A 20,630-nucleotide genomic window follows, 5' to 3' on the forward strand; every position below is an offset into this window, starting at 1 on the left:
AAAACCTTAGGTATTACCCTGGACTATATACATTTTATTGAAAATAACTTACCTGGTTGAAATATTGTAAGCACAACAGATAAATACACTAAGTCAAAAATTAAGGTCATTAAAGTGCCCTGGCACTGCTTTAAAATGAAGAGTTATTAGAATAAAATATTAATCAATCTGATGTGCAAATTTATAAAATCAACTACTGCACCTAACTACACGATAAGAATTATTTTCTTCCAAAGAACAAAACCAAACTAACAAAAGATGACTTCGATATAAATATTAGATTGAAAGAACCATCGATGTTTAAATAAAACCACCCAACGCCAATAATATTAAGTTTTAGTATATACAATAAAATTATAAAACTTCATAGAATGTACGCGACAAATGTCCAAATTCAAATAAATTTATTATGGTTGATATAACCTTACCCCATTGTAGGTACTTATATTGCTAGAATCTTGTATTTACTAGGTTACCTGAAATGTTTTTCAACAGTTTAGGACGGTTTAGGTATAAAAATATTTTAGTAGGTATTACTCAAAACAGATACAACTCGTAGAAACCTATTGTGTAGATTATATTGTCAGTTGGGTAACGGTAAAAATTTGGCAAATTTTTATATTTTAACAATTTTATAGTTTTCGTTTTGGGTCCTGCGATGGCTGGGAGGCCCCCTTTGGGGTCTAGACCCCTAGGCAACTGCCTACTTTGCCTAATGGTTAATCCGGCACTGCCTGTTTTACCACATTTTGCACAGCTATTGGGTCAGATGTTATATCGTTGTGTAGGATTTGCTTTCTGTGTCACTGTAGAGTTCTTTGATGAGATTTATTATTTTTTTCTAATATTTCTATGTACATACTACAGTGCCTTCTATAAGGCCATTTGTGTGAGCGTGCCGAAAGCTCTCTTGAAGTCCATAAAGAATATAAAGAAAGGAGAGTTACATTCCTGAGACTGTTCTACGATTACTATAAGTGAGCTAATTTGGTCCTATGCATGATCGGTTTGGTCCAAAATCGGCTTGTTCCTTCCTTAACATTGCCCCCACACGGTTTGTCAATCGATAATTATTAAAGAAAAGATAATAACTTATACGGCCGACAGCAAGACTAGGTGTCGGCATTAAGAAGTATAATAATGTTATGAGATGTTATGTTACTAACCTTGTATTTAGCATTAGCGAATCCTCCAGTGAAAGTAACATTTTTCCAAGTGACAATAACGGCGTGCTTAGGATCGAATGTTTCTGATCCAATGACTCCTGTTCTGATATCCCACTTAAGTCTTTCTCTAATTTCTACACCCATTCTGTCTTGCCTCGTTCTTAAATCTCTTTCCATTCTAAAATAGACGCCGGGTGTTCTTTGATCAATGTCTCCATCACGTAGATTACCGATTCTGCATCTGCTGAAGAAAATGCCTAAACAAATAATTTTGTGTAAAATGTACTGAAGACTATTAATGCTAATGCATTGGAATCAATTTGAAAAACAATGGCAGAAAACTGCTCGATTATTGACTAGTGCATAACTTAATTGTTACCAAGACCTACTACAAGCACAAAAGCATAAAAAAGTATACAAACGAAGAGCATAGTAGAGGCGAAAAGTCCTTATAAGTCGAAATCTAAGTAATACACTAAGTATAATATACTGACAGAATATGAAAACAGACAGAAAACAACTAATGTGAGAGGTATATGTGGACTCGAAATAAACAACGACCATTAGCTGCTGGTAGCAATAAGAAAAGAGGAAATAATAATAATAAAAGAAAAATTTAATAAAAGTGGTGTAATTAAACAGCATGAAACGATAAAATCATACCGACTGAAAATAAAATAGACGCCAAGAAATTTTCCGAAGCAATTAATGAAGAAATATAAATAAGAGACTGGGACAAACAAAATGTGGAGAATGTATGGCAAACACTGAAAGACACAATACTGAATACAGAAGAAAACATATGTGGTGGAAATAAAAATAACAGAAAAAACAAAATGGTGGAAATTAGACTTCAAATACAATTAAGAAGGAAAAATGAAGTCAATTTTTAAGTAATACATACTCAGATGAAAACTATAACAAATGTAAAGAACTGAGGAAAATAGTAAAAAAGGTAATATTTGAAGCAAAACAACGATCCTGGAAAAATTTTGGAGACAAATTAGAAGACAGTTATATAAAGTTATAAAACGTCTAAGAGGCAACAAAAACAAATAAGTAACTTCGATAAAGAACGGGGACCTATTAACAGAAGAAGAGACAATAATGAAGAGATGAAAAAAATATTTCCAAAACTTTTTACAGACGAAAACAAAAGACACTACAGGTTTGCAAAAAGAAAAAAGCGATAATAAAGAATATGTCATTAGAGAAAACATTATAAGTTAGGATGAATTAATAGATGCAATAAGAAAATTCAAAAATATAAAGGCTCCTGGACATGATAAAATTACGGCGGAAATGATTAAACGTATGAGTGACACAGGAAAACAAAAACTACTGAAATTACTCAATACAGCTTGGAAAGAGGAATAAGTACCTACAGACTGTGAAATAGGTTTGATTGTACCTATTCTGAAGAAAGGCTATAATAAGAACTGCAATAACTATAGAGGAATTACCTTGCTTAGTACAGTTATGAAAATATATGAAAAAAAAAATAAATAAAAAAGAAACTGAAATGTTTAATAGACCCAACACTCGATGAAGCTTAAAGTGATTTTAGACCACGTAGATGTACAAAGAATCGTATTTTTACAACCAATGGGATAATCGACAAAAAGCTATCGAGAGGACAAACGACATACCCAGTTTTTCTAGACAGGAAAAAAGCATTCGATATGAATTTTGTTTCAACATGTAAAACTCTGATATTCTTTTTCTCATGATCATCTTTCAGTGCGTCACAGTTTTTCGATTTCTCTCTAACGCATTAAATTGTATGTGACAGAAAAAAAGGCACGTCTGGGAATACTTCGGTAATTATTCTAGTTCGGTGATTATTCTAGTTGTCGATAGATGGCGCCATAATCAAAAAAGAATTATTTATTAAATAAAATAATAATATTATCAATATAATCTGTACAATTTATAAGACTATACAAATAAAAGAAAATACCATTTTATAAATGCAATAGACACAATTGATTTGGTTTTATTCCAAATTGAAAATAAAATTTGACAACTGTCAGATTTAACTAAAATGTCACGTTAGAATAAATGTCATAAATGTGTATTATCACGGACTTACCTTTTTTTCTATAATTTGTGACGCACTGAAAAATGTTCATGAAAAGGAGAATACTAGATGTGTTCAAATGTAAAGCAAAATATTTCTTACTAATAAAATTTGTTGGTTTACTCACCAATAAAGGCAGGATCATTCTTTTTGGGCCATTCTTTAATTGGAAATACTAATGGATAGTCATAATTTGGAGGTGGATCGCTGAATTCCAGATACCCATTCACTGAAACTCTTGTGTAATTATACCTAAAAAGAAATTTTAACGGTTTTAATTTTTTGATTTCAGAGAATATTTAGCGTTTAAAGTTTTTGTAATTATTAGCTACAATTTAGTTCGAATAGAATAGTTCTTAAATTTTTCTATTCTATTATCTGTGAGACACCCAATATTGAACCCTCCCTATGGTATGATATGGCAGGGGTCACCAATTAGTTTCCCCGAGGGCCCGTTTTTAAAACCTATGACACTTCCGGGGTACGGATTTATGCTGCCTGTATCTGACTGTTCTGATTCGGTTTCTTTGTGGATTCTTGTTAAAAAATATCCCCTATAAACAAGTCAGAAGGGTGCCGCGCGAAATTTTTGGTCAGAAATTGTTTAATTCTTTTTTAACAAATTTAAAACATGACCTATTTTGTCAGCAAAAGTATGTTTTTAGCATTTTTGGGTCATCTCAAATAAATAAGATCTGTCATTTTATTAAAACTTAAGAGTTTTCAAGCATCGCAAATGAATATTTTCGCATTTATCAGATTTTAAATAGCTTATGAGTAGAAAACTATCAACTTTTCAGAAATAGATAAGAGACCTTTTACTTTGGGCTAATTAGCAAAATTCATGGAAAAGTTATTTACCAGCAATTTTATTGCTGAAATCGAATTATAAGATCCTATATATTAATAATATAGGTATGCAAAGTCCGCAGATAGTGTGCTACTTTTTTTATAAACAAAATGGCGCCGACAAATCGTATTTTTTTCAATTATTGCTCTATAACTCCGAAGATTTTAACTTTACAACAAAACCACTCAAATAAAAATTCACCGCAATTAAATTCTGCATAGAGATATGTTTTTCACGATTTGCTCCGACGAAAATTTTCCTCGGAAAATGCGGGTTTTCCTAACAAAAACTATAATTTTCAAATAAAGTTTTAGGTAAGTAATTATCAATAAATAATTAAATAACTTAGTGATATCAAAGATTTCTTGGTATAGATTGTAATTCCAGAAGCTGGTGAAAATTAAACGAATATTTTAGCAACAATTCAATTGTTAATTAACAATTTACGATCGCAATAATAACCAAAATAATCATGATGCATTGATCAAACCTATAAAGATTATAAAGATGAGATGCTTGTTTAATATTTTATCTACAAAATATAAATTTTTCTTTTTTTTGCATAATCTTTAAATTTTGAAAAAAAAAATAGTTATAATACGTTGGTCTAATTAGTAAAGTACAAAGAAAAGTTATTTACCAGCAATTTTATTGCTCTAATCGAATTATAAGATCCTATATATTATTAATATAGGTATGCAAAGTCCACAGATAGTGTGCTACTTTTTTTTATAAACAAAATGGCGCCAATAAATCGTATTTTTTTCAATTATTGCTCTATAACTCCGAAGATTTTAACTTTACACCAAAAATACTCAAATAAAAATTCACCCCAATTTAATTATACATAGAGGCATGTTTTTCCCGATTTGCTCCGACGAAAATTTTCCTCGGAAAACGTGGGTTTTTCCAACAAAATCTCGAAGTTTCAAATAAATTTTTTGGGCCCGTAATTATTTATCAATAATTATATAGCTTGGTGAAGTTAAAGCTTTCGTGGTATAGATTATAAATTCAGAAGCCAGTTAAAATGAAACGAATATTTTAACAACAATTCAATTGTTAATTAACAATTTACAGTCGCAATAGCAACCAAAATAATCATGAGACATTGATCAAACTTAGAAAGGTTATAAAGGTGTGATGACTATTTAATATTTTGTCGACAAAATATAAATTTTTCATTTTTTTGCATAATCTTTAAATGTTTAAAAAAAATTGTTATAAACAAATTAACATTTCTTAGAAATTGTTTATTATATTCTAATTTTAAAAAATAATTAAAATGCGTATTTCATAGGTCTTGAAAATGAATGGTTTAAAAAATTTTTCCAACCATTTGCAAAAAAGTTAGGAAACAGCAAAGTAAATATACGAAATCTCGGTTGTTTATAATTTGTTTTAATTGTTTCAAAGCTTAAAAGTGAGTCTATGGTACAATTTAATTACTCACAAAGAATGTCAAAAATTAGTGCAATGGTTATATTTTAATCAAAGATTAAAAATACTTTTTTTTTTGTAATTTTTAGCGCGAAAGTAGGCTTGATACAGAGCCGGAGATAAAATGTTCACTCGAAGCGACTGACACGCTTAAACTCGCGCGAGTTGTGTATGTGGGCGGGTAGCTACGGTACTGTATTATTCTACTTTCGCGCGTGTAAATTACAAAAAAATATATTTATAATCTTTAATTAAAATATAACAATTAAGCTGATAATCGATATTGTTTTATAAATAATTAGCTTGTACTTTAAGCTCACTTCTGCGCTTTGAAAGAATTAAAAAAAATTATTAACACCGTAGTAATCGTATGTTTATTTTGCTGTCTCATAACTTTTTTTCAAATGATTGCAAAAAAGTTTTAAAGCATTCATCTTCAAGATATTTGAAATGCGCATTTTAGCTATTTTTTAAAATTATAATATAATAAAAACTTTCTGAGAAACGTTAATTTGTTTATAACTATTTTTTTTAAACATTTAAAGATTATGCAAAAAAAATAAAAAATTTATATTTTGTCGACAAAATGTTAAATAGGCATCTCATCTTTATAAGATTTCAAAGTTTGATCAGTGCATCATAATTATTTTGGTTATTATTGCGACCGTAAATTATTAATTAATAATTGAATTGTTGCTAAAATATTCGTTTAATTTTCACCAGCTTCTGGAAATATAATCTTAACTAAGAAGGCTTTTAAGTCACCAAACTATTTAATTATTGGTAAATAATTACTTACCTAAAACTTTATTTGAAAATTAAAAATTTTGTTGGGAAAACCCGCATTTTCCGAGGAAAATTTTCGTCGGAGCTGATCGGGAAAAACACGTCTCTATGCAGAATTTAATCACGGTGAATTTTTATTTGAGTATTTTTGTTGTAAAGTTAAAATCTTCGGAGTTCTAGAGCAATAATTGAAAAAAACACGATATTCGGGCGCCATTTTGTTTATAAAAAAAGTAGCACACTATCTGAGGACTTTGCATACCTATATTATTAATATATAGGATCTTATAATTCGATTCCAGCAATAAAATTGCTGGTAAATAACTTTTCCCAAAAATGGCCTATTCTCCGATAATCAGCCCAGACTATTTATTGTTTATAATTATCCAAGAAACCTAAAAATACATTTTTCGACGTAAAAAAGTAATTTTAAATTTGCTTAAAAAATTGTTTCACCCGGCACTCTTCTGATTCGTTTAAAGAGGACATTTTTGAACAGGAATCCGCAAAGAAATCGAGTCAGAAACATTTTTCATACGAAAGTGGCCTCACACATGGACTAATATGGAAAGAAAAACCAATAATATCTGATTGTCTTTTGGTTACTGCATACTTTTCTGTAAGTTTTCCTGGTACAATAAATAAAAAAGGAATTCATTGTGTACTGTTTTGATGTTATTATCAGTATATTTTGAAAACACCAGTATTGTAAATTGTTACTGAGAATATTTTAAAAATTAGGAATTTATATTTTGAATTCTATTGACGTTTTTAAACATTTTTTTGTAGAAAGGAAACTGAGGAATTTAAAATAAATAATCATAGTACAAAATGCTAATTACCATGTCTGTTATCTTTTCTACATTAGTTTCAATGCAAGGTGTTTGTTGCAAACTTATTAAATCTGAAAATTATTTTAATTAAATGCACATCTGAAAAGTACTCCTGCTTAACATAATATAGTTCTGTCGCCAGGGGGGTACAGCGGCCTCCTTAATTCAGATGGACTTACCCAAGTTTTTTTTATGTATTTTGACCCGTAGAACACGAATTTTTTGGGTAACAGTTGATCCGGATGTCGATAAGATTGTTATAAACAATGAACTTGAGGAATTACATAGCAGCGATTTTTCGCAAAACAAAAGATATTTTTGTATTTTTTGGGGGATTCTCAGCAAAAAATGATCTTACAAGTTTTTTCGTAGGATGCATAGTTTTCGAGATAAACGCGGTTGAACTTCCAAAAAATCGAAAAAGTGCAATTTTTGAACCGGAATAACTTTTGATTAAAAAATAAAGTAGCAATTCTGCTTACTGCATTTGAAAGTTCAAGTCAAATTCTATCGGTTTTGATTATTTGCGTTGCTAAAAATTAAGTTTTTATTTGTTAAACAAAGCTATAAACACATAGTGTTTCCCGTGCCCAATGCATGCGTTTTAATTTACGTAATATACGTAGAAACTCTGTATGCGCGCCTACTCGTTCGATTTCAAATTAGAAATGCATTGAAAACATCATTCAACCACTATGTGTTTATAGCTTTGTTTAACAATAAAAAAATTATTTTTTAGCAATGAAAATAATCAAAACCGATAGAATTTGACTTGTTCTTTCAAATGCGGTAAGCAGAATTGCTATTTTATTTTTCAATCAAAAGTTATTCGGGTTCAAAAATTTCAATTTTTCGATTTTTTGAAAGTTCAACCGCGTTTATGTCGAAAACTATGCATCCTACGAAAAACGAAAAACGAAAAAAATGTTTTGTTTTCCGAAAAGTCGCTGTTATGTGATTCCTGAAGTTCTTTGTTTATAACAATCTTATCGACATCCGGATCGACTGTTACCCAAAAAATTCGTGTTCTACGGGTCAAAATACATAAAGAAAACTTGGGTAAGTCCATCTGAATTAAGGAGGCCGTTGTACCCCTACTGGCGACAGGACTAATATGTAGTAGAGAGGAAACGAATATAAAAAATGCACATGACAATTTTATATTACAGCTTACTTAATTTCAAAATTAAAGATTAGTAAGTATAACAATAAGGGGGAAAACTCTTTACAATCAGAGAGAAAAATGACATTTTTTTATGTACAACCTGTCTGAAGTTTGGAGTAAGTTTAGTGCAACTGAGTCTCATTAGGGAGTTGAGATTTTCATCTGTTAAGTGAGATCTCTACCGATTTTTAATAAAGTTCATTCTTGATAAAGCGGCTTCGAACACATAAGTTGAGCCAAGCATAGTACACAATTTCATGGCCAAACATTTTCAAAATTGCCAAACATTAGGTATATTCTGAATTTATTGACGGTCCGCACAAAACTAGCTCACGGTCCGGATGCGGACCGCGGTCCGCTAATTGGTGACCCCAGTAATATGGTATGGTACACCGGGATAGGGCCCACTTGTGAGCCCTTTAGACACTTAGACCTCATATAATCCTAATACGGGAAGACCTTGGTCTGCATGATCCCTGCATCATCTATGCATGGTCTATGGTAGCTATCCGAGTAGGTGTAATGTAGAAGTTAATCTGTTGGTTATTTTAGCTAGCAATTTATATACAATAACCAGAGACATTTTGTAAGCATTTATTAAACGTCAAAATTTTTTTTTTCTCTGATTCTGGCTTTGGTTTAGAACTAGAACCTTTAGCCACGTAATTGTATAACTTATCACTAAGTCAGGGGAGTAATGTGTAGTGTGTGTGTTGAGTAAGTGTCTTGTTACTTTGCAAAGTCGACGTCATTGTCTTTACAAAGAGACGCTAATTGTTTCCGAACGTCTGCGGTCCCTCCGGTGAGTACCGATCCCACAAGGACAGAAACTATTTTCCATTTATTAATTTATAATAAATAAAAAATTTCTGCCTCTGGTAGGATTCGAACTCCCGACCTTTCGTAAAAAATTTATTAAAAATTTATTAAAATTATTATTATCTATTCTCTATTCTTATACTATATTAATATACAGAGTGAGTTTTATATATGGAACCTTGTGATGCGGCCGATATTTGGGTGGTATTAACATTGTTGTCAGATTTTCCGTTTTTATGGAAAACTCATGAACTTTCTTATTTCAAATGAAACATCCTGTATATTTTTTGCGTTTTGAACCCCTTTAAAAAACACGATTATTTTTCATGTAATGTTACCTATACCTATGTATATACTGTAAGAAAACTGCGAAAATAATAAAAAATTCTGAATTATTACTCTACCTGAATCCAAAGAAAGGCAACTGGAAGTTTAAATTCTTGTGCACCTGAGGAATGGAAGATTGAATGTCCTTTTGGAAATCTCCCAAGTTATTATCACTGCCTCCTTTATCGAAAAATGGGTACATAAAATGTTTCCTTATTTCTGCCAGTCTCGGTTCTGATATAGTGTATGGAGTTCCTCCTCCTCCTCGTTGGTCAGTGTCTGGTGGAGCTGTGTCTGAGGTCATAGGATCTGGAAGATATTTTTCTGTAGTGACTGAGATTCAAATGAATATTATTTATTATCTTTATACACATAATTTCGACTGACAAAGCGCTTTAAGCATCTCAGTGTAGCCCATATTAGCAGAAATTGTCGGAAGAATCTGAAGAACCGATTTCACCATGCAAATAAGAAAGTTAGAAATTTTTATTTTATAAAAATCTTAAAAAGAAAAAAGAAAGTTTGACAAGTCACAAGTATAGATTTTTTCCCTTTACATACATACACCCACCTAAAGAAGTATATACAGCTGGTTCCTAAAAAACTGACACGACTCTTAGTAAGATTTGATCATTTTGAGCAGTGTATTTGATTAATTATTTATATGGGAAATAAGCCACAATTAAAATGAAAAAAATAATTTTATTAACGTTTCGACGCCCAAATCGGGTGCCGTTGTCAAAATACAAAATATTACTAAAATAAACTAAAGTGTTGTTGCTAAGCAAAAAAAATTCTTCTAATAATTTATTTAATCTCACTCATTTATATTGGCAATTATAAGAATTATAATAACAATTATAAATATTATAACAATTATAGAATGCAGTAGGATGTGGTTACCCATACTGAAAGAGGAAGTCAATAGAAAGAAAATACCAAGATTAGTAAGTCAATAATATCGAGCTAGTACATATTTTATATTTTAGTATTACTTATATATCTAGTATTATTAATAATATTTATAATTTAAACATGTTACAAGTCAGAATTTGGTATTATTTTTTGAGAGTAAATTAATGTAAGACCAAATACTTACGATGTCGGGATAGTATCACAGGGTTTTTCCTGGTTTTCCCTTGTGATTTACTATGAAGTCTCTAACGCGAGAATTTTACTGTCGTTGCATTTGGTTGTCTTTTTAAAGACATATCACATGCTATAATTTTTTATGACGGATATTCTTGAGTTGGGGTTAATTTCATGTAATCGAATGAACTATCTTTCAGTAAGTCGTCCCAGGAACGCAACTCATAAATATTGGCAATATCATTTTAAAGTCTTCTACTTTAAAATGTATAATATATGTCTGAATTGCCAATATAAATGAGTGAGATTAAATAAATTATTAGAAGAATTTTTTTTGCTTAGCAACAACACTTTAGTTTATTTTAGTAATATTTTGTATTTTGACAACGGCACCCGATTTGGGCGTCGAAACGTTAATAAAATTATTTTTTTCATTTTAATTGTGGCTTATTTCCCATATAAATAATTAATCATAAAAATGCCACAAGGAAATAGCTTCAGAACAACAGTGTATTTGATTGGTCTGACATTATATTATATTTATTATAGTCCATTCTTTCACGGTTTTTGCTCTAAATTTTAAAGAACCGCTTGGATGGACATGAAATTTGGCATACGCATAACTTACATGTCAAAGAAAAAAAGTGATATTGTGCCGACGTGTGCTTTTGCCCTGGGAGTGACTTTCACCCCCTCTTGGGGGTAAAAAAATATATGTCCAAATTAACTCCGGACATGGGTAAACTGACTAATTTTAAGTAACTTTTGTTCTATAGAGCTTTTTCGCCAAGTCAACACTTTTCGAGTTATTTGCGAGTGAATATGTTCATTTTTCAACAAAATAACCACATTTGTAGACGGTTTTTCGCAAATAACTCAAAAAGTAAGTATTTTGTCGAAAAAACCGTTCTTAGCAAAAATATAGCCTATAAAAAAGTAAAAAAAATGGTGTACGTGTTAGGTCTCTGGATCTCGTAGAACCAGAGTTATAGCCAATGAAATATAGATTCATATTCACCAAATTTCAAATCGAATATTTCGACGTGAAATATCCAAAAAATTAAGCACTTTTTGGACAAAAAACCATTTTAACTTTTTTAAATTGTTTAAGAAAAGCTTTATTTCTGTTTTTACGAAAAGTTTCTAGCATTAAATTTAAGCAAGTTACGCTCAAAATAAAGTTGGTCCCTTTTGTTTTTGCAAAAAAAAATCGGGAAGACCACCCCCTAATTAGCAACTTAAATGAAATTAATCGTTGCCGCTCCATAAATTATTTTACTTATATTGGGTAAAAATTTTTAAAAATTTAAATTTTGAAAAATATGCTTTTTTTCAAAATAACTTAAAAATTTGTTAGAGATACCAAAAGTTTCGAAATACAAAAAAAGTCAGATTTACTTGTCTGAATATCATGTATTTTTTTGGTTTTCTGTTAGACAAAAATTGATCAAGATTTGGTGTTTCTAAATTTGCATACATTCGTGATCAGTGACTCGTTCAACCCCTTTTAACTACAGCCGTTTCAATAATAAGGACTTTGAACCGATGAAACTTACAGATCATATAAACAATATATACACGAGTCAAGAAACTTGTGAAGTCGTTACGATTAAGTTCATTTAAGATACTAATTAGGGGGTGATTTTCTCGATTTTTTTACCAAAACCAAAAGGGACTAACTTTATTTTGAGCGTAACTTGTTTAATTTTGATGCTAGAAATTTTTTTTATAAAACAAAAATGAAGCTTTTTTTAAACACTTTAAATAAGTTTAAATGAGTTTTCCCCGAAATGTGCTTCATTTTTGGTTATTTCACGTTAAAGTATTCCACTTGGAATTTGACGAATATGAACCTATATTTCATTAGCTATAACTCTGCTTCTACTAAATAAAAAAACGTGATATATTCACTATTTTTTAAAATTTTTTATAGGCTATATTTTTGCTATGAATGCTTTTTCGACAAAATACTTACAATTTGAGTTATTTGCGAAAAACCGTCTAAAAGCGTGGTTATTTTGTTGAAAAAATGAACATATTCACTGCCAAATAACTCGAAAAGTATTGACTTATTGAAAAAACTCTATAAAACAAAAGTTACTTTAAATTAGCCAGTTTACCCATTTCCTGACTTTGTTTGGACGAATATTTTTTAACCCCCAAGAGGGGGTGAAAACCACCCCCAGGGCAAAAGCACATATCGGCACAATATCACTTTTTTTCTTTGACTTGTTAGCTGTGTGTATGCCAAATTTCATGTCAATCCAAGCGGTTCTTTAAAATTTAAAGGTTTTGCAATATTTTACCGTTAATGACTGGATTATTATGACAGACAAATATAAAATAAGCAAACAACTGATTACGTAATATGTTAATTCATAAATTGTAATAATAATTAAGGTCTAAATTTTTATATTATTTTGAATTTCTGCATTTTATAGAGTACATAATACAGCGTGTCTACTTAAGTTGGAAACATATGGGAAACTTTTTTGTTATTCATTTTACGAAAAAAAGTTATTCTTTATAAAAAGTTCTGCATGCTCTAAAACCTAAGATTCAATAATCAGATATCAAATTTTGTCAATATTATACGAGGTATGTCAAAAAATATGAACTTCGTTCAAGAGTAAAGTACCTTTATTTCTCTCAATATCGAAAATTCTTATTATGAAAAGTTGTTTGGAAATAAAAACTAAGATCAAATATGCAATTACATGCTTCTAATTGGAAAAAAAATTTTTCCAAATTTCTCTCAAATTTATTGATTATTGAAACTTCAATTTTATTTATTACACATATACGATACCTCTTATTATTACTTTTAAGAAAATAAAGGTATTCTTTATAAAATGCTCTGTATGTCCCAAGACTGAAGATGCAATCATCAGATATCACATTTTATTAATTTTATACGAGGTATGTCAAAAAATATGAATTTCACTCAAGAGTAAAGTACCTTTATTTTTTACAATACTGAAAATGGTTATTAAAAAAAGTTGTTTAGAATTAAAAACTATGTTTCAATATGCAATTACATCCTTCTAATTGAAATATTGTGAAATATAATATTTATTAAGCGCAACAGGCCTTGTAGGCCTAGGGCTAAAATGTTTACATTTCTGATTACATAAATAATATACTAAATAACTTAATATAACTTAAATAACTTATAAAACTTATAAATTTTATTTAATTACACTTCAGTCTTTTTATACACTCCTTCACCACCTCTCTCCATCTCCTTCTGTCCAATGCTAGTTCTTTCCATCTCTCAATGTTACTTTTCTTCAAGTCTTCGTACACACTGTCCTTTCATATTTTCCTTGGCCTGCCTTTCCTCCTTTTTTGTATTGGTCTTCGTGAAAGTACCATTTTTGGCATTCGTTTACTTCCCATTCTCTCGATGTGCCCCAAGTATCGTATTCTCTGTGCTTTGATCGTCGTCGTAATCGTTGGCTCTTGATATTGTTCTTCCAATTCTTTATTGGTTCGTCTTCTCTACTGACCTTCTATTTTCACACCTCCATATATTGCTCGTTGCATTTTCTCTCTCATCTTTCTAAAAGGTCTGTTTCTGACTTTTTGAGCACCCATGTTTCGCATGCGTATGTTACTGTAGGTCTGATAACAGTCTTATAAATTCTTATTTTTGTTTTTCTTGATACGTATTTGGATTTCAATTATGTGCGTAATGCTCCATATTTTTTATTTCCTTTGGCTATTCTTGCCTTTATCTCCCCTTCTTCATGACCATTTTCATCTATTTTATTGACATACTACATTTTCATTTTCCCTTATCTATTTTATCTCCCAGGTAAATAATCTCTTTGGCTCTTTTGAACGATTATGTTTTTTCTCCATCTATTTGTACTATGATGTTATTCTCTTTTTCTTTTTGGATCTCTCCCATTATCATATACTTCTTCATTTATTTCATGCCTTCTCTTCATTTATTTTAAGTCCGAATTTTTTGGCTTCTGTTATTATGTTTTTCATTAACTTTTGTAGTTCTTTTTTGCTTGTTGCTAATAGCGTCAGATCATCTGCAAATGCTATGCATTGGTGGCCGTTTTTAAATATCGTTTCTTGCATGTTTAATCTGCTTTTCCTGATTATTCCTTCCAATTGTGAAATATAAAGGTACTATAATTTTGAGCGAATTTCATATTTTTTGACACACCTCGTATAAAATTAATAAAAGTTGATATATCATGGTTGTGTCTTAGATTTTAGACCATGCAAAGCTTTTTATGAAGAATAACTTTTTTTCGTAAAATGAATAATAAACGAGTTATCATATTTGTAATAATTAAAAACGATGTTGGGTATCCATAAATTTGAGAAAAAATTTTATTTTTTTTTTTTCAATTAGAAGCATGTAATTGCATATTTGATCTTAGTTTTTAATTCCAAACAACTTTTTATCATAAGAATTTTCGATATTGAGAGAAATAAAGGTACTTTACCCTTGACCGAAATTCATATTTTTTGACATAACTCGTATAATATTGAGAAAATTTGATATCTGATGATTGAATGTTAGGTTTTGGGGCATGCAGAACTTTTTACAAAGAATAATTTTTTTTCGTAAATTAATAATAAACAAGCTGAAAATGCGAGCATTGTCATAGCGAAAACTTTGTATATTTACGTATTTTAATTCATAATATGGAAAATTTCTATTATGAAAAGTAGTTTAGAATTAATAATTATGTTTTAATGTGCAATTATATCATTCTAATTTAAATGTTATGAACTATAAAGGTAGTTTACTCTTAATCTAAATTTATATTTTTATATACCTCGTATAAAATTAATAAAATTTTATACAAGGTGTCCCAAAAGTAGTGGAACGGTCGAATATTTCGCGAACTGAACATCGGATCGAAAAACTGAAAAATACGTGTTCAATCATTTTCAAAAATCTATCCAATGACACCAAACACCAACCTCCACTACACCCCCTGGAGGTGGGGTGGGGGATAACTTTAAAATCTCAAATGGAAACCTCTAGATTTTCTTGCAGATTTAGATTCGTTACGTAAAAGTAGGCAACTTTTATTCAAGACATTTTTTCGAACTGTGGATAGATGGCGCTATAATTGGGAAAAACGATTTATCCTGAGACCATGGGTAAATTATAGAAATGGTCTAATATCTCGAGAAATACACTTCCAAATGAGAAACCAAACAAATTTTTTTAATACTTTTCGAAAACCTATCGAATAACACTAAACATGACCCTCCAACCCACCCCTCTGGAGGTGGGGTGGGGGTAACTTTAAAATATTAAATAGCAACCCCGACTTTTTATTACAGATTCGGATTTGTCATGAAAATCTATGCAACATTTATTCGAAACATTTTTTAGAATTGTTGATAGATGGCGCTTTAATTGGAAAAATACGATTTATTAGCGCCATCTATCAGCATTTTTAAAAAATGTTTCGAATAAATGTTGCTTAATTTTTCATGACGAATTCGAATCTGCAATAAAAAGTGGGGGTTGCTATTTAAGATTTTAAAGTTACCCCCACCACACCTCCAGAGGGTGGGTTGGAGGGTAATGTTTAGTATTTATCGATAGGTTTTCGAAAAATATTAAAAACCTGTTTTTTGGTTTCTTATTTGGAAGTGTATTTCTCGAGATATTAGACCGTTTCTATAATTTACCTATGGTATCATGATAAATAGTTTTTCCCAATTATAGCGCCATCTATCCACAGTTCGAAAAAATGTCTTGCATAAAAGTTGCTTACTTTTACGTAACGAATGCAAATCTGCAAGAAAAACTAGGGGTTTCCATTTAAGATTTTAAAGTTACCCCCCACCCCACCTCCAGGGGGTGTAGTGGGAGTTGGTGTTTGGTGTCATTGGATAGATTTTTGAAAATGATTGAACACGTATTTTTCAGTTTTTCCATCCGATGTTTAGTTCGCGAAATATTCGACCGTTCCCCTAATTTTTGGGACACGGTTGCATCATAAATCTTAGAACAAGAAGAGCTTTTTATGAAGAATAACTTTTATTTGTCAGATTAAAAATAAAAGAGTTATAAATGAAAATGTTCTTGGTATCCATAATTTGAGAAAAATCTTCAAATATTTTTTTCCATTAGAAGGATGTACACAGACACAATAGGGCTTTTCATCGATTGTCATTTGTTTCGAGCTTCTGTCATGTGTCACATAATATTACTACGTCATACGTCTCTGGTTTGTATCATTGTTATATACCAATAGCGTATGACGTAGATATATTAATATTATGTGACACATGATAGAAGCTCGAAACAAATGACTGTGAATGAAAAGCCCTATACTGGCTAGTGATTTTAGTCAATAATTTTGCCAATTCGACAAAAAAATAATTTCTAAATAGTTAATAATTATTACTAAATAATTAGTAATTTTGCTAATTTCGGCAAAATTCTCAAAAAGCAAAAAAATTACCTTCTACAATCACTAGCCAGTTGTGTCGGGTTTAGGGAACGACTAGGTATACATAATATTTTAATTTTATAGCAAATGGAACAGTCCATTTATCTTAAAGGGGCGGCCGTATTTATACTGGTATAAACCTTTTTAAAACTGTTAATAAATTATTGCTTTTAAAATATTTATAATCAAATTGTATTTTCGAACATCTTATTTATTTTATATAATAATTAAATTCACTATCAAATGTCATTGATGTTTTATTAATACTTAATTTAAAATTTAGTTTGACATTCACGAAGTGTCAAACTCAAATGTAAATAACCTATGCTTGGCAAATCGAGATTTAAAAAAAAAGTAGCCTACTTCCTAATCAAGCATTTGAGCTGACGTTTAGTGCGTCTGTAGGAGATAATCGGATTGTGACGTCACATTTTAGACTTTGAGGTCGATTATCTCGAAGACGGTTAGAAATATCGTAATGCCGTTTTCAGATTTGGATTTAGAAGAAAAAACTACATAAGAATCCATCGATAAATCTGATCTGACTATTGCAGGAGCGGCAACGCAATAACACACAGACTTTTGCAAATTTATAAACGAAAAGTTTTCGTTGAAAAGTTTCTCATATGTTTCCAACTTAAGTAGACACGCTGTATAAATGATACGTAGTTTTTACATAAAATAGGGTTGTTGTTATTATTATTATTATTAAAGAATAAAACAAACGACGTAACTCAACAGTATATTAAAGCAAGAAAATCAATGGGAAAATCCCAGTAGCTGGCTGTATACCATAATTAAAAAAACCATACAGAAGTAAAAACTTCCTTTGTATATTGGTATAAAAAAGTTTTATTAAAAAAACATTAAAAGTCATCAAAAGGGATTTGCAAAACGTTTTCAATCTGGATCATATCATCCTTAGTGCGTTCTGCTTAGTACAAGAAACTAGCAACTTTTTGAAATAGGTTACATCGAGTGTTATGGTTCAGAAAACCAAAACAATAGTAATCAGTAAAGAACCAATTAGATGCAAAATAGAAATTGATGGTATCAGTATTGAACAAGTAATGAAAGTAAAATACCTTGGAATTATATTGTCAAGTTACGGAGACCTAGACAAAGAAGTGAGAAATCAAGTACAAAAAGCAAATAGATTGGCAGGATGCCTTAATAACACTATATAGCGAAACCGACATATTAACACTGAGATAAAGTCAAGAATTTATAAAGCCCGTGTAAGACCAATAATGACATATGCATCAGAAACAAGACCCGATACAGCCACAATACAAAGACTATTGGAAACGGCCGAGATGAGAGTACTGAGAAGAATTACAGGAAATACACTGAGCGATCGAAAAAGAAGCGAAGATATTAGAAGACAATATAACGTACAGTGTATAAACGAATGGACACTAAATAGAAAAAAAGAATGGAACAACCATATAACCAGAATGGGGGAAACACGTGTGGTCAAAATAGCACGAGATAAATCACCAATCGGTAGAAGAAGTATCGGCCGACCGCGCAAAAGATGGAGTGACAACCTTCCATAGAGGTATCAATCCACCAATGAACAAGCAGAATTGCTTATAAAGAGGAAGAAGAAGAAGAAGAAGAAGAAGAAGAAGAAAAAGAAGAAGAAGAAGAAGAAGAGTATTATGGTTTACATGTAACATGGTTTACATTAAGGGATTTGCAAAACGTTTTCAATCTGGATCAGATCATCCTCAGTGCGTTCTGCTTAGTACAAGAAACTAGCAACATTTTGAAATAGCCAGTATTATGGTTTACATGTAACATGAAATAGCCAGTATTATGGTTTACATGTAACATGGTTTACATGTAACATGGTTTACATTATGTAAACCATAATACTCGAATACTTTTTGAAATAGGTTACATCGAGTATTATGGTTTACATAATGTAAACCATGTTACATGTAAACCATGTTACATGTAAACCATAATACTCGATGTAACCTATTTCAAAATGTTGCTAGTTCCTTGTACTAAGCAGAACGCACTGAGGATGATCTGATCCAGATTGAAAATGTTTTGCAAATCCTTTTGGATAACTTTTAATGTTTTTTAATAAAACTTTTTTATACCATTATACAATAGTATATTGTACAACAAGAGAGAAAAAGAAACGTATTTCTCACGAGTGCAGAAGTTTGTTGGCACGAGTCGAGGCACGAGGCGAGTGCCGCAAATCAAGCGAGAGAGAAATATGTCATTTTCTCTCGTGTTGTACACTGTACTTTTTCTATGGATGCGTTTTTGTCAAGAGTTCAAATTTCAAAATTAAATAATTTAGGTGCTTTTAGGTATATTATATGCCTAAATTGAAATAAAATACATATATACACAAAGGTATTTAATATTCTTAATATTTATATACTTTATTTATTTAAAATTATAATTCACAGTTGAATAGTCTTAAAAGGTAATGTTTGATAAGTTTTGACAAGTTTGAACACATTTTATTTGACAAGAATAATTGTGTTTGTATTGTGCATGTTACCATGGAAATGGCGATCCTATGTATGTAAACCGGCGGTGAACCCGTGAGAAAAAATATTTCTCAGTTCAATGGCCGACTTTTCTCACTGCCTGAGAAATTGTTCGTTTTGAATGTATGTAAGTAGTGAGAGAAGTTGCACATTGCATAGCATTCATAGAAAAAGGAAGTTTTTACTTCTGTATGGTTTTTTTATTAAAGCAAGAATTGTAACCAAACTAAAAGATAACTGGGCACTATCAGAGGCAGCAAAACATTTTAACATAAGCAGGCCCACAGTTTTTCTATTAATAAAAAATTGAGGGAACAAGAAACTCTCGAAAGAAATCGAGGGTCTGGAAGACCAAAATTATACTAAATTAGGTATGTAAATTTACAAGACCTGCAAATGCTCGATCGAAAGAGTAAAATAGTACACTTACCTAGGAACGCTTATAACAGAAAATAATGACTATACTGCATATACTCGATCGAAAGAGTAAAATAGTACACTTACCTAGAAACACTTATAACAGAAAATAATGACTATACTGCAGAAATCAAAGTCAGAATCGAAAAAGCACGTTCTAATTTTATGAAAATGAAAAAGGTCCTATGTAGCAAAGATTTAACGTTAGCTTTTAAAATACGCCTAACAAAATGTTACGTATACAGTGTACTATAAACTATACTATGGAGTGGAATCATGGACGTTAAATGTAGAGACAATGAAAAGACGTAACGTATTTGAAATGTGGACCTATAGAAGAATTATGAGGGTTTCCTGGGTAGATAGAGTTACGAACAATGAAGTACTGAGAAGAATAGGTAAAGAGAAGAAAGTTGAACTTACAAATTAACGAAAGAAAACTACAGTATCTCGGACATGTGATGCGGGGCGAGAAGTATGGCATCCTGCGACTCATAATGCAAGGAAGGATAGATGGCAGAAGAAGCATCGGAAGAAGACGAATTTCATGGCTGAAAAACCTGAGATAATGGTTTGGATGCAGCTCAAAACAACTATTTAGAGCTACTGCCTCAAAAATTAAAATAGCTATGATGATTGTCAACCTCCGTAGCGTAGATGGCACCTGAAGAAGAAGAAGGCATGTACAAATAAACA

The 20,630-nt window shown here is 30.8% G+C and overlaps 1 protein-coding gene across 5 annotated transcripts in view; it reads right to left on the reverse strand.

Annotated features, from left to right (window-relative positions):
* LOC114330927 (protein mesh) overlaps window positions 1-20,630 on the reverse strand; it is a 160,338-nt gene that overhangs the window by 98,972 nt on the left and 40,736 nt on the right. For 3 of the 5 annotated variants that reach the window (XM_028280405.2, XM_028280391.2, XM_028280383.2), the window contains 3 exons: window positions 9,544-9,775; window positions 3,374-3,498; window positions 1,167-1,423 (listed from right to left, as the gene is read on the reverse strand). In XM_028280405.2, coding sequence (XP_028136206.2) covers window positions 1,167-1,423; window positions 3,374-3,498; window positions 9,544-9,775 — 614 coding nt within the window. Of the gene's footprint in view, window positions 1-1,166; window positions 1,424-3,373; window positions 3,499-9,543; window positions 9,800-20,630 lie in introns of all 5 variants that reach the window. The other 2 variants (XM_028280398.2, XM_028280375.2) reach the window with 1 other exon arrangement.

The sequence above is a fragment of the Diabrotica virgifera genome, chromosome 5 (genome assembly GCF_917563875.1).
Source record: "Diabrotica virgifera virgifera chromosome 5, PGI_DIABVI_V3a".
NCBI lineage: Eukaryota > Metazoa > Arthropoda > Insecta > Coleoptera > Chrysomelidae > Diabrotica > Diabrotica virgifera.